This window comes from Otolemur garnettii, unplaced genomic scaffold (genome assembly GCF_000181295.1).
Source record: "Otolemur garnettii isolate 467f Iridium unplaced genomic scaffold, OtoGar3 scaffold00008, whole genome shotgun sequence".
NCBI classification, from domain to species: Eukaryota; Metazoa; Chordata; class Mammalia; order Primates; family Galagidae; genus Otolemur; species Otolemur garnettii.
Window position 1 is genome coordinate 12945305 of NW_003852403.1, and position 12938 is coordinate 12958242.

Genomic DNA, 12938 nt, shown 5'->3' on the forward strand with positions numbered 1-12938 from the left:
CCTTAGCCACTTGAGCCACAGGCGCCGAGCCTTAAACAATATTTTCAACATGTTCTTTTCCTATTAAAGAACTTAAGTGGCTTTTTGTTATATATATGATTAGAATTTTCGGTTTTGCATTCAAAAGCTCTTCTCCAGAGATCATAGCTTACCTAGTTGATCATATGGCTAGCTATTCCCCACATGCAATGGCTTTTTGTTATATACATGATCAAAATTCTCAAGTCTCTCATTCAAAGGTTTTTCTCAAGTGATTGTGGCTTACTTATTTGATCATATGTCTAGCTATTCTCCAGATCTCATGAGATGTTGTAAACTTATCTCCTGGCCTTATCTTCTTGCAGGTTGCTCCTTTTGAATTGGTAATGTTGTTTTTAACATCGAAAACTTTTAAGTGCCCTTCTCTCTCTCTCTCTTTCTTAAATCATAACTGTGTACATTGATGCATTTATAAGCCCTGTTCTTTCTGTTGTCAGTTATGAATGTCTCAATTGTGTTCATTTTGGCTATAGCCAAAAGCATTTGGAAAATGTTAATTTAACAAATGAGCCAGAAAAGAAAATGAATCAGAAGTTGTCAGGAAGAAAATATAGTGGACAACTGCCTTGGTGCTGGATTTTGCTAGATAATATGTGCAATAAAATGAGGTGATTTCTGGAATTGAGAAGGGATATAGGCATTGTGTTTCTAAAGGTTAAGCCATGAACAAAAGGAGAAGAAATTAACCATATATCATTTTGTCTATGAGGGCAGAATTTAGCTCCAACTTTGAAATTGAACCTAGATTATATAAAGAGCGCTAGGGGCAAGGTTTACCTTTTAAGAGATAACCTAACCCCAAGGAGAGTGATGAATGACTTTTATCAGAAAGTCCCAAAACAAGTGCTGGCATGGATGTGGAGAGAAAGGAACATTTACACATTGTTGTTGGGACTGCAAAATAGCACAACCTCCAAGGAAAATAATATGGAGATTCCTCAGAGAACTAAAAGTAGACCTACCATTTGATCCAACAGTCTCACTGTTGGGTATTTACCCTAATGAAAAAAAAGTCATTTTTATCAAAAAGACATTTGCACTAGAATGCTTATTGCAGCACAATTCACAATGATAAGAATGTGGAATCAATTCTAGTGCCCATCAATTCGTGAGTGGATTAATAAAATGTGGTATGTGTGTACCATGAAATTGTACTCAGTCATAAAAAAAAGAATTAATATCTTTTGCAACAATCTGGATAGAACTGGAGACCATTCTCAGCGAAGTTTCCCAAGAATAGAATAATGAACACCACATGTATTCACTATTAAATTGGAACTAAGTAATCAGGGCTTATGTGCACAGATTAAGGTAAAACTCAGTGGAAATCAAGAGAGTGGGGGTGGAGGAGATGGGTGAAATTTAACAAGTACAATGTATATTATCTGGGTAATGAATACACTTACAGCTTTTATTCCAGCAACAGAAAAGCAACTCAAGTACCCAAAACATTTGTACCCCCATGATACCATGATACTCTGGGGTTTTTTTTTTTTTTTTGAGACAAGGGTCCTACTGTGTCATCCTTGATAGTGTGCCATGGCACCACAGCTCACAGAAACTGCAAACTCTTGGGCTCAAATGATTCTCTTGCCTCAGCCTCCCAAGTAGCTGTGACCACAGGCACCTGCCACAACGCCTGGCTATTTTTTTGTTGTTGTTGCAATTGTCATTGTTGCTTAGTTGGCCTGGGCTGGGTTTAACCCTTCCACCCTCTGTGTACCGTGTTTCTCAGAAAATAAGACACTGCCTTATATTTATTTTTTCTCAAGAAGACACACTAGGGCTTATTTTCAGGGGATGTCTTATTTCTATTAAGTATAATACAACAATCTACATTTATTCAAATACAGTTAAGTCATCTTCTTTTGGAACCTGACAGGGGGAGCCGACCTTGTTGGTGAGTGGGGTTGGCGTTAGTGATGCATGAACTCTTTTCCTCTAGCCGTTGGCACGTGCGCAATAGGATGCCTACCACCACAGTTACCACATGCGCACCCACGCAAGTGCGAACGGCCCAGAGAAAGGAGCTATGGCAATAAAAGGTATTCCAGTCTTCCTTACTGCTCCGCGCCGAAATGCAGGGCGTAGCTATACAGATACGCTGCACAGCCACTCCTATCACTAGGTCTTATTATCTGGGTAGGGCTTATATTTAACAAATGCATAGAAATTCTGCTAGGGCTTATTTTGGGGGTAGGTCTTATTTTGAGGGAAACACAGTATGTGGCTGGCACCAGAACCACTTTGCTATGGGCACTGAGCTGATACTGTGATATTCTGAAATAAAAAGGAAAAAAATTAAAACAAAAAAGATCATAGGTATAGATCTGGGGGAAGAGTTGGTGATACCCAGCTCAGTGATATTAGGAGATAGCTAGGTAGTCTAACCTGGATAATAAAATACATAGTTTTTTTAATCAATTAAAGGCTGAGAGCATACTTAAAATTTGGGAACCAGTACCTGTATAGTTTGTATCCAGACATTTTTTATGTGAAAGTAAAATAGATAACAAGTATTCTAAGGGCCTATAGTTCAACAAGTTCTATCCTGGACTACAGTGTTAACAAAGAGAAAAAAATTAATTTTGGCCTTCAAGAAGTTCAAAGCCAGGTGGGGAAGGCAAACCATGTGTGAATAAATACGTTAATTGCAATAGGAAGATGTGTACAAAGTGCAAGGTAATTTAAATTAGGAAGCAGTGAATTATGCTTTGAGAAAAATCAAAGGGAGGGCATGGGTACTTTGTATAATTTGAATGAATTACCGCTGCAAAAAAGTGGAACCAGAAAGAAGTGCCTCTTCTTCTTTGAGTGTTCCTAGTGGAATAAAAGAATGAGGGACTATACTGAGCTCACGAAGTCATTGTCTAGAGGAAGAAAATTATTTTGCTTTAATTCTCCAGATGGAGATGCCCAAAATGATCCTAAGAGTTTTGGAGTATCCCTTACATTACTATCAGTTGATCAAAAATTTATACCATTCTGAGGCTTAAGATTAAACAAAAAGCCCTTGCTGACTAACCTGGTCTCAGTCTTTCTCTTATTTTAAATTTTCTATCATTTATAACATGGTATTTTTGTATTTCTTTAAGATACCATTTTAGAAATGTATAATTAAAAAAAAATGTTTCACGTGAACTTTGCTTAATTAGAATGTCAAAAATTTGAGGGCTTTTAGAGATTTCACACAGTGCTGGACATCCAGTACGAACTTGATAAATTCTTGTTGAACAAGAACTTCCCAATATTCTCTTGGATGCTGCGTTAGTTTGCTTTCACTGTGGCAACAGACAACTCCCAAATCCGTGTGGCTTACCACAGCAAATATTTCTTTCTCACTAGCATCTGCAGGTCACTATGCTCAGCTGGCTCAGCTGAGCTTGATAATGGTTTATTCCAGTCAGAGGTCTATTCATTTTGAAATGCAGTTTGAAGGATAAGTGTGTCCTTGAAGCATGATCTTTTCTTGGTGAAGGACCAGAGCACAGGAAGGTTAATAGCAACACTTCTTAAAAGCACTTTGTGGAACTATTCCAGATATCATTAGTCAAAGCAAGGCACGTGGCAAGGCACACACCCCAAATTAGAAGAGTGGGAAAGTATCTTTGGCATGAGATGGAGTATGGGAAAGTGGATGTTTATTAAACAATAATATGCACCAATACAGATATTTCTAATGTAAAACAAAATATAAAGGAGTTTTTTCTTTAGTTAAGTTTTAAGTATGGAATGAAAGAATCTGGTGGGGAAGAGGGCATCCAAGGACCTGGGAGTGAAAGATTTAATAAAAACTTCAGAGCAATGCCATCATTATAAGATAGGGGCAGACTAGTTAGAATAAAAAGCTAGAAATCCAGGCGGTGCCTATGGCTCAAGGAATAGGGTGCCGGCCCTGTATACCAAGGGTGGTGGGTTTATACCAGGCCCCGGCCAAAAACTGCAAAAAAAAAAAAAAAAAGCTAGAAGTCCGAAGTTAGTCCACTCTAGGTTCAAATTCAATTCTGTGTCCTAGCTGTGTATTCTCAAGCAAGTTACAATGTAGGTGCCGGTATCAGTTGTTTGCTTTCTAACACTAACTTTATCTTTTATTGTCCTGTTTGTGATGGTGGAAATGTTTTCCTTGCCAGTTATTGTTAAACTTTGTCAATAAGGGGACTAGAGGGTCACTGGAGAAGGAGGGACGTTTCTTCCTGATCCTCTTTGCTGTTTACTCCTGTGGCATGCAGGGCGCTCATGGCATCAATCTCTAAGAGGTTTTAGCAGCAACACTCCCACATGCACTTTCTCAATGAATTACACACTTTGGCATATCTTCGTGGGTGGCTTCCCCAGTACCCAAAGGTCACCTTCCCAACAAGTTCCACTGGCATGAGCATTCCCGGTAGGTGACTTGCTCTGGCATCACAGAGAGTAGCTTTCTAGTGAGTTTTGCTGCTGTGGCTCTTTAGCAAATGTCTCAAACATGCAGGGCTATGTTGAGTCTCCCCAAGGTCTACATCTCAGCCCTGGTGGAAGTGAACCTTTTATAGATGTGGTCTTTTCTTGGCATTCTGTGTCAGTTCTAGAAGTAGTAGCTGCTCCCTGTGTCTTGCTTTCTCTTTACCCTTGAGTAGTTAATATGTTGTAATTAATAATGTTTTATATTAAACATTTCCTATTCAAATTACCATGTGGTTTCTGTCTTCTAATTGTATTTTGATATATTGGGTTAATAAGAAGTGCTTTTCTCACAAGATTGTTCTGAGGATTAAATGGGATAATGCATGCAAAATGTTTAGAATAATATCTGCCATAAAATAACTACCTAGTGTTTGTTGGTGATGCTGATACCATCATCATCCTCACTGTTACTATCACTAACTAGGAGTGATGTTTCTACTCTTTGTCCACAGGATGTTTCGTCTTAACTCACTTTCTGCGTTGGCAGAACTAGCTGTGGGCTCTCGATGGTACCATGGGGGATCACACCCCACACAGACGAGGCGAAGACTAATGATGGTGGCCTTCCTGGGAGCATCTGCAGTAACTGCAAGTACTGGTCTTCTGTGGAAGAGGTGAGTGTTGTCTGACCATTTCCTTCCTGTATGTATTTTATTCCTCTGGTTATCTCTGTTATCAGAAAGGAGTTAGTTTCTGGCTTAACTTCGTGTCACACTTTCTTTCAGTGCCCAAATCGTTTGGCACTGATAATATTTGTCTATAAAATAAGATGTCCCAGAGAATTCAGCTATCATGCCAAGGCAATAAATAAGAACTATTGCGCCTCAACGTCCACCTGTCTCCTCTGCTGAACATTTTTAATAATAGTGTAGGGATGGCAATAGTAGCTTTAGAAAATGAATGCTTATCTGAGACTTCAAAATTTGGTGACCATATGAAATTAACTAATGAGCCTTAATGCTCTTGTGTCACCTGATAATTTTGCCAGTTTTTGAAACTTGCCTGGAGGGAAGAAAAAATATAGTGAACCACAGTCTTTTCTTTCTTAAAAAATATAGGTACCTTTTTTTTTTTCTGATTCTGTCATTCTCTCTGTTTTTTTTACCTTAAACTTGGTTAATACTGTCTTATAGTTATTGTCATTATTTTTGGCTTTTTCAAAAATACGACTTTTAAAAAAAAGTACTTACTGGGTTTTTTTGCTTTTTTTTTAATCAAGTTATAAACTTCTATCATAAATTAAAAATGAAGTTCTTAAAAATGCCAACATGACAAGACATGAAACAATTTAGAAACCTCTATTGAGAAAAAAACAGGTTCTTAAAGAAAATACATTTGGTTATTGCCTTAAAAAGACATCTTTTGGTAAAAATCATGATAACCCCATGCTGCATAGATAATGCAGATACTGCTAGTTATTAGGTCAACAGACAAAAAGCAAGCAGGCAAGATCTTTAGCTCCAAACTTGTGTTCATTTCTTATTGCAGGAATTTCATATTCATTTCTTGTTGAATAACTAAACCAGATGGTGGCAGAAATGGTAAGCTGGCATTTACTCAGCCTGGACCTGCTCCGCCTAGAGAGTGGAGGAATTCTCATCTAGTGGATTGGCTGTTTCTGTCTCTTTGCTATCTTGTGGCTTAGGGTTTTCTGGGCCTGTGCACAGGTAATTTAAGTTGCAGTGGTGCCAATGTTAAGGTAGCTGCTGACTTTGGTTCTCATCTCCTTGATTTTCTTTATCCTCTTCATTGTCATCCTCTATAGGCTGTCTTTGGCAAATAGGGCCCCTGTGGAGTCATGGTTTTTAGCCCTGATATCTATTCTGTCCTGCTGCTGTGTACCTGTAACTCTAGCTACTCTGAAGGCTAAGACCAGAGGATCCTTTGAGCCTAAGAGTTCAAGGTTATGGCGAGCTATGATCATGCCACTGTACCTAGCCTAGGCAATAGAGCAAGACCCTGTCTCTTAACAACAACAAAAAAGGTCCTTATGATCCTTTGATATAGAGGCTGAATTAGAAATGCTGCATTTGGGGGCAAGTAGACCACTTCTGTCTCTTTGGTGTTGAACTTATGGAATTCTGAGTGGCCAAAGACACTATCCAATATCAAAATAATTTTAGAAGGCAGTCCCTTACTGACAAGGTACTTCCTGACTTCAGGGACAAAGTATTGATGAAACCAAAAGTGTTCTTCTTTTTATACAATAAGAACACTGGCAGCTGGCATTTATATTTTTCCTTCAAGGCTCTAGGGTTAGCAGCTTTATAGATAAGGGCAGTCCTGATCATAAACCTGACTGCATTTGTACAAAATAGTAGAATTAGTTTGTCCCTTCCTGTCTTAAATCCTGGTCCTTGCTTCTCTCCCTTACTAATAATTATCCTTTGTGACAATTTTTTCCCCCTAGAATAGGGCACTTCTGCCTGCATAAAAGTCCTATTTGGGCAGATATCCTTTCTCCTTGATGATTTTCTTAATAGTATCTGGAAACTTATCTGCTTCCTCTGCTATCTTGACATTTTTTGAGCCAAATTTCTTTCTAAAACTATCAAACTGGATAGTGGCTAAGGCGCCAGCCACATACACCTAAGGTGGTGGGTTCGAATCCAGCCCGGGCCACCAAACAACAATGACGGCTGCAACCAAAAAATAGCTGGGTGTTGTGGTAGGTACCTGTGGTCCCAGCTACTTGGGAGGCTGAGGCAGAAAACTTACTCAAGCCCAGGAGTTGGAGGTTGCTGTGAGCTGTGATGCCACGGCACTCTACCCAGGGAAATAGCTTGAGCCTCTGTCTCAAAAAAAATAAAAATAATAATAAAATAAATAAAAATAAATAAATAAAACTATCAAACCATCCTTTCCAGGCATTAAATTCTCCAGCTTCAGATCCTTCACCTTCCTTTTGCTTGTCAGATAATAACTTCATTTGTTCTCAAATCATATTAGAGTCTACAGGTATACCTTTCTTATACCAATCCTGCACCCACATAAAAGCTGCATTTTCAATACAACTAAAGCATCTTTCACATAAAGCATAATGTTTCTCACCTGCTGGCATTGCTGGCACCTAGTATTTTGGATGTTGCATATTATACAGTCTCTGTCACTGCTGCTTTTGTGGTGCAGAAGCTGGCACAGATAATATGCAAATGAAGGAGCATGGCTATGTTCTGTTAAAACTTTATGGAGACTGAAATTTGAATTCTATATGATTTTCATGTCCCATAAAATATTATTATTCTTTTGATTCTTTCCAACCATTTAAAACTGTAGAAATCATTCTTAGCTCAAGGGCTATACTAAAACTGGTGGGACACTAGATTTGACCCTCGGCCAATATTTATCAACCTCTGTTCTAGAATTTATAGCAGGAATCTTGAATCTACCATAATCTACATTCGAATAATACTTTCCATATGTGTAAGAACTTTACAATAGTATACTTTTATTTTCCTGCTATTCTTTGTGCTTTTGTGCTTTTCATATCTACATATGCTATAAACTTCATAATACGCACTATACCCCATGATTGCATTAATGTACACAGCTATGATTTAATAAAAAATCTTTTAAAAAAATAAAAACCTCATAATATGTTATTGTTGTTATTTTTGCTTTAAACAGTTGGCTGTTTTTTAAAGAAATTCTAAAAAGAGAAAAAAGATTGTTATATTTATGCATACATTTACCATTTCTGGTACTCTTCATTCCTTTGTATTAGTCCAAGTTTCTATCATATTTCTAGGAGTGCTGGAGATGGATTCTGTTTCCTTTTGTCTGAAAATATCTTTATTTTGCCTTTTATTTTGAAGGATTTCCCCCCACTGACTTTTTTTTTAAGTACAGTACACTATTCAATTGTCTTTAGCTCTCCCTGCCCCAGTGTGGTATCCTCATTATATTCAAGTATACTTTAAAAAATTGTGTTAAAATTTACATAACATAGCATTTAATCGTGTTCAAGTTTAGTGCCATTAAACATTTGGTACAGCCATTAATACCATCCATCTTCAGAACTTTTTCATCTTTTCAAACTGAAACTATGTACTATGTAAAACTATGTAAACAATAACTCCTCGTTCCCCTCTCTATCTCCTGGTAATTTGCTTTCTATTTCTGTGAATTTGACTATTCTAGGTGCCTACATAGGAAGAATTATACAGAATTTGTCCTTTTCAGTCTGGCTTATTTAACCTGGTGTAATGTTTTTAAGGTTCTTTAAGAATTTCATTCATTTTTAAGGCTGAATCATTCCATTGTATGCTTATACCACATTTTGCTTATCCATTCATCTGTTGACAAACACTTAGGTTGTTTTCTCCTTTTGGCAATTGTTTGTTTTGTTTGTTTGAGACAGAGTCTCACTGTCATCCTGGGTAGAGTGCTATGGTGTCATCATAGCTTACAGCAATCTCAAACTCTCAGGTTCAAGTGATTCTCTTGCCTCAGCCTCCTGAGTAGCTGGGACTACTGGCGCCTGCCACAACACGCAGCTAGTTTTCCTATTTTTAGTAGAGAGAGGGTTCTCATTCTTGCTCAGGGTAGTTTTGAACTCCTGAGCTCAAGTAGTCCACCCACTTTGGCCTCCCAGAGTGCTAGAATTGCAGGTGTGAGCCACTGTACCTGGCCACCTTTTGGCAATTGTTAATAACAATGCTATGAATGTTGATGCACAAATAACTCTTTGAGTCTCTACTATCACTGCTGGATTATATCTTCAGCTTTCTTATGAAAAGTCAATGGTAATTCTTATTTTTGTTTTTCTGTATGAACTAAGATTTGACTTTTATGGCTTTTGTTTATCATTCATTTTCAACAATTTGGTTATGATGTATTTTGGTACAGTTTGTGTTTATATAGTTTTTATTGATTTTCTTAAAGCTATTGAAGTTTTCATGAAATTTGAACAATTTTGCCCATTATTTCATTAAGGTATTCTATCCTCCCCTCCTCCCCATATATCCTTAAACTTCACTTATATGCTAGACCATCTAGGATTGTCCCACATGTCACCACGGTTCTACTTATATTTTATTCAGCCTTTTTCTCTCTGTGTTTCATTTCAGTAGTTCTTGTAGCTGTGTTTTCCAGGACACTCAACTTTTTTTTTTGCAGTACCTTATTTGTGAAGCCCATCCAGTGTCACCCCCCACGCACCTCCCCACGTCCCCCCCAACCCCAGAAGTCTCAGTTGGGCTATTCTCCTTCAGTGTTGAGCTGTGCCCATTTGGAGGAGTAGTTAATGTGGCCAAAGTAAAATTGTTTTTCTTACTCTTTTCAATATGAAAGTTTTTACCTATGTGCTTTGCCTGGAGTACTGTGACTTCTTAACTGGATTCTAGAAGTCTTATAAAGGTATTTTGGTCCTTACCTCTCTGCTAAATTTGTTGTTTCTGTGGGGGAACAAGTGCTAGAATCATCTTGCTGGTATCTCATAATTTTTATGTTGGACTTTTTACATTGTGTATGTTATATCTTTTGACATTTGGATTTTGTGATTTTCTTTTACAAGTGTTAATTATTCTCTTGGCAGGCAGCTAATTTACTGGAGTACCTGCTTGATCTTTAAAGCTTGTTTTAAAGCCTTTCTTTTTTTCCTTTCTTCTCTGTTTTCTTTCTTTTAGAATAGTCTAGAGTACCCTTTGCTCCAAGGCTAATTTAGCTCTATTAATATAGCAGGATCCTCTGGGGAGTTACTAATGTAGTAGGTGTCCAGTGAGATTACTGTACTCTGACTTGCCAGAACTAGAACATTTCCTGCCTGTGAACTTTGGAAATTAGCTGGCCTACAGCTCCTTGGTAATTGTCTTGAGTAGTTTCCTCCTGGGAATGCACTGTTTCCTGTTAACTCAGTACTCAAGGGCACTCCATGTAGATTCTTGGAGCTCTTTCTCTTTGTGACGTCTCCCTCTTGAGCCATCTGTCTAACCAATTCCACATACTTCTGATTCTCTAAATTTAGATCTTTGTCACCTCAGTGTACCCCTGTTTGTGGTCTGGAAAATGTCTCCAGACAGAAATTTTAGGCAATTATAGGCTACACTTTTCTTAGAGAGTTATTTCTATTGTGCAGTGTCTGAAAATAATTGCTTGATATATTTTATTCAGTCTTCTGTATTTTTCCCTCTGTGAGAAATCAAATCCAGTACAGTTACTCAACTGTGGCTGGAAGCAAAAATCTTTTTTTTTTGCAGTTTTTGGCCGGGGCTGGGTTTGAACCTGCAACCTCTGGCATATGAGGCTGGTGTCCTACTCCTTTGAGCCAATACTATACATCATTGTATTTCATCAATGCTGTAACCTTTAACTATTTTAATATTACATCATTGTAGTAATGGCTTAAATTATCAGGAATAATTTGGGGGTAAAAATGAGGTAACTCTTAATATGCATGCGTCTTCTAAGGAGGGAAGAGTTGTATGGATGTAATAGAGTGCTGCTGTCTCTTGAGCATTCAGCATGTCATGGACATTAGCCTGTAGGTTTTTTTTAAGAAAAGATTATGACTGCTGGTTAATTATTGAACTGATTAAAGGCAAAGGAATTTGTTTTATATGATATGATTTTGAATAGCTAAAGTTTTCCTTTAATAACACTGTAGGATGTTTAGAAGGTAGGTCATGGATCACCCTTTCCAATAAGTTTTTTCTTACCTATTGTTTTATTGGTTTACTTGTCTGTTTTTCCTACCAAGTGTGAACTTCTTGAGGATAGGGAACATCTTTAGCAACTAGTGTAGCTGTTTCTATGCCTTTGTGGACAAGTAGCTTGGGTTTAGCAGCCCATCATTTTTTAGTTACAGGAGGCTCTTCAGAGGAAAATAAAGCAGTGTGATGTGATCTACTGCATCACTTGGTCAAAGTTGAAAAGAAACTTGAACTGAGGTCAATAGGTTGTTTTTGAATCATAGTTGAAAGAAGCTTAAGTCAATGTGGTAGTTTCTTGTTGCTTCTTTTTTTTTTTTTTTTTTTTTTGAGACAGAGTCTCACTTTGTCAACCTCGGTAGAGTGCGATGGTGTCATAGCTACAGCAACCTCCAACTCTTGGGCTCACATGATTCTCTTCCTTCAGCCTCCCCAGTAATTGGAACTACAGGTGCCTGCCACAATGCCTGACTATTTTTAGAGATGAGGGTCTTGCTCTTGCTCAGGCTGGTCTTGAACGTGTGAGCTCAGGGCAATCCACCAACCTTGGGCTCCTAGAGTGCTGGGATTACTGCGCCCAGCATCTTGTTGCTTCTTAAAAATTTGTTTATTTTTAGACTTTAGGTTTTAAAAATCAATGATTGTGTTTGCTTATAAATTCAAATATTTGCAAATAAGTAAAATTAAAACTATTGATTTCAATCTTCTCTAAATAACCATGTAAAATGAATACATTAAGAATTACTTTATATTATAGTACCTCCCAGTATAATTTTTTTCAGCCCCCTTTCTTGCTTGCTTAGCCAAGGACTTCTATTGGTGTGTTCCTTAATTGCAGAAACAGTGTATACTTTTTTGGTGTAAAGCACTGGGTTAGGCACTTGGATACTTAAAAGAAAAATAATACAGTGTCTAGCCTCTCGTTAATGACAGTGTCCTTTGATTCTACCTAATAGTTGAAGAACTAGTACATTTGAAAAAAAAACACACTTAACCTTATAGAACATTAAATTATATGTTATAGTTAAGACACTAAATGGTGTAAGAGTTTGAAGGAATGGAGACATTGCCTTGGCTGAGGATGTTGGAAAAATCATCATAGACCAGATAGGCAGTTTTAATCTCTAATCAACAAGAGGAGCTTCTGTGGAACGTTTGGTTTTTGTTTGCTGTTGATAATTGAATGAACCTGGATTGTATAACAGATTAGTTGTCTTCATGTAGATTTAGTTTTTATTCGAATACTTGTTTTTTATTCTTTTGGACCCCTATTTTTTAATTAGGTACTTTTTATTGTGGTAAAAGACATGTAACACAAAATTTACCATATTAACCATTTTAAACTATAAAGTTCAGTAGCATGAGGCTGGGTGTGGTGCCTCTCACTTGTAATTTTAGCACTCTTAGAGTTGGGTTGCTTGAGCTCAGAGTTTGAGACCAGCCTAAGCAACAGTGAGACCCCATCTCTAAAAATAGCTGAACATTGTGGTGGATACCTGTAGTCCCAGCTACTTGGGAGGGTGAGGCAAGAGAATTGCTCAAGCCTTGAGAGTTTGAGGTTGCTATAAGCTATAATGCCATGGCACTCGAATCTACCCAGGGTGACAGAGTAAGACTCTATCTCAATAAAATAAAATAAAATTCAGTAGTATTAAGTATAATTACACCATTGTGAAACAGATAGCCAGAACTTTTTCATCTTGCAGAACTGAAACTCTGTGCCCATTCAGAAACAACTTCCTTGTTTCCACTTCCCTTCTGGTAACCACCATTCTTCTTTCTGTTTCTTTCTTTTTTTTTTTTTTTTTT

General features: G+C 37.5%; 1 protein-coding gene across 2 annotated transcripts in view; it reads left to right on the forward strand.

The window, feature by feature from the left end:
• The window catches only part of MICU1 (mitochondrial calcium uptake 1), a 251894-nt gene that overhangs the window by 47783 nt on the left and 191173 nt on the right, over window positions 1–12938 (forward strand). For both annotated transcript variants that reach the window (XM_023509529.1, XM_023509528.1), the window contains exon 2: window positions 4935–5096. In XM_023509529.1, the coding sequence (XP_023365297.1) occupies window positions 4936–5096 (161 nt within the window). In that variant the 5' untranslated portion in view covers window position 4935. The remainder of the gene's footprint in view (window positions 1–4934; window positions 5097–12938) is intronic.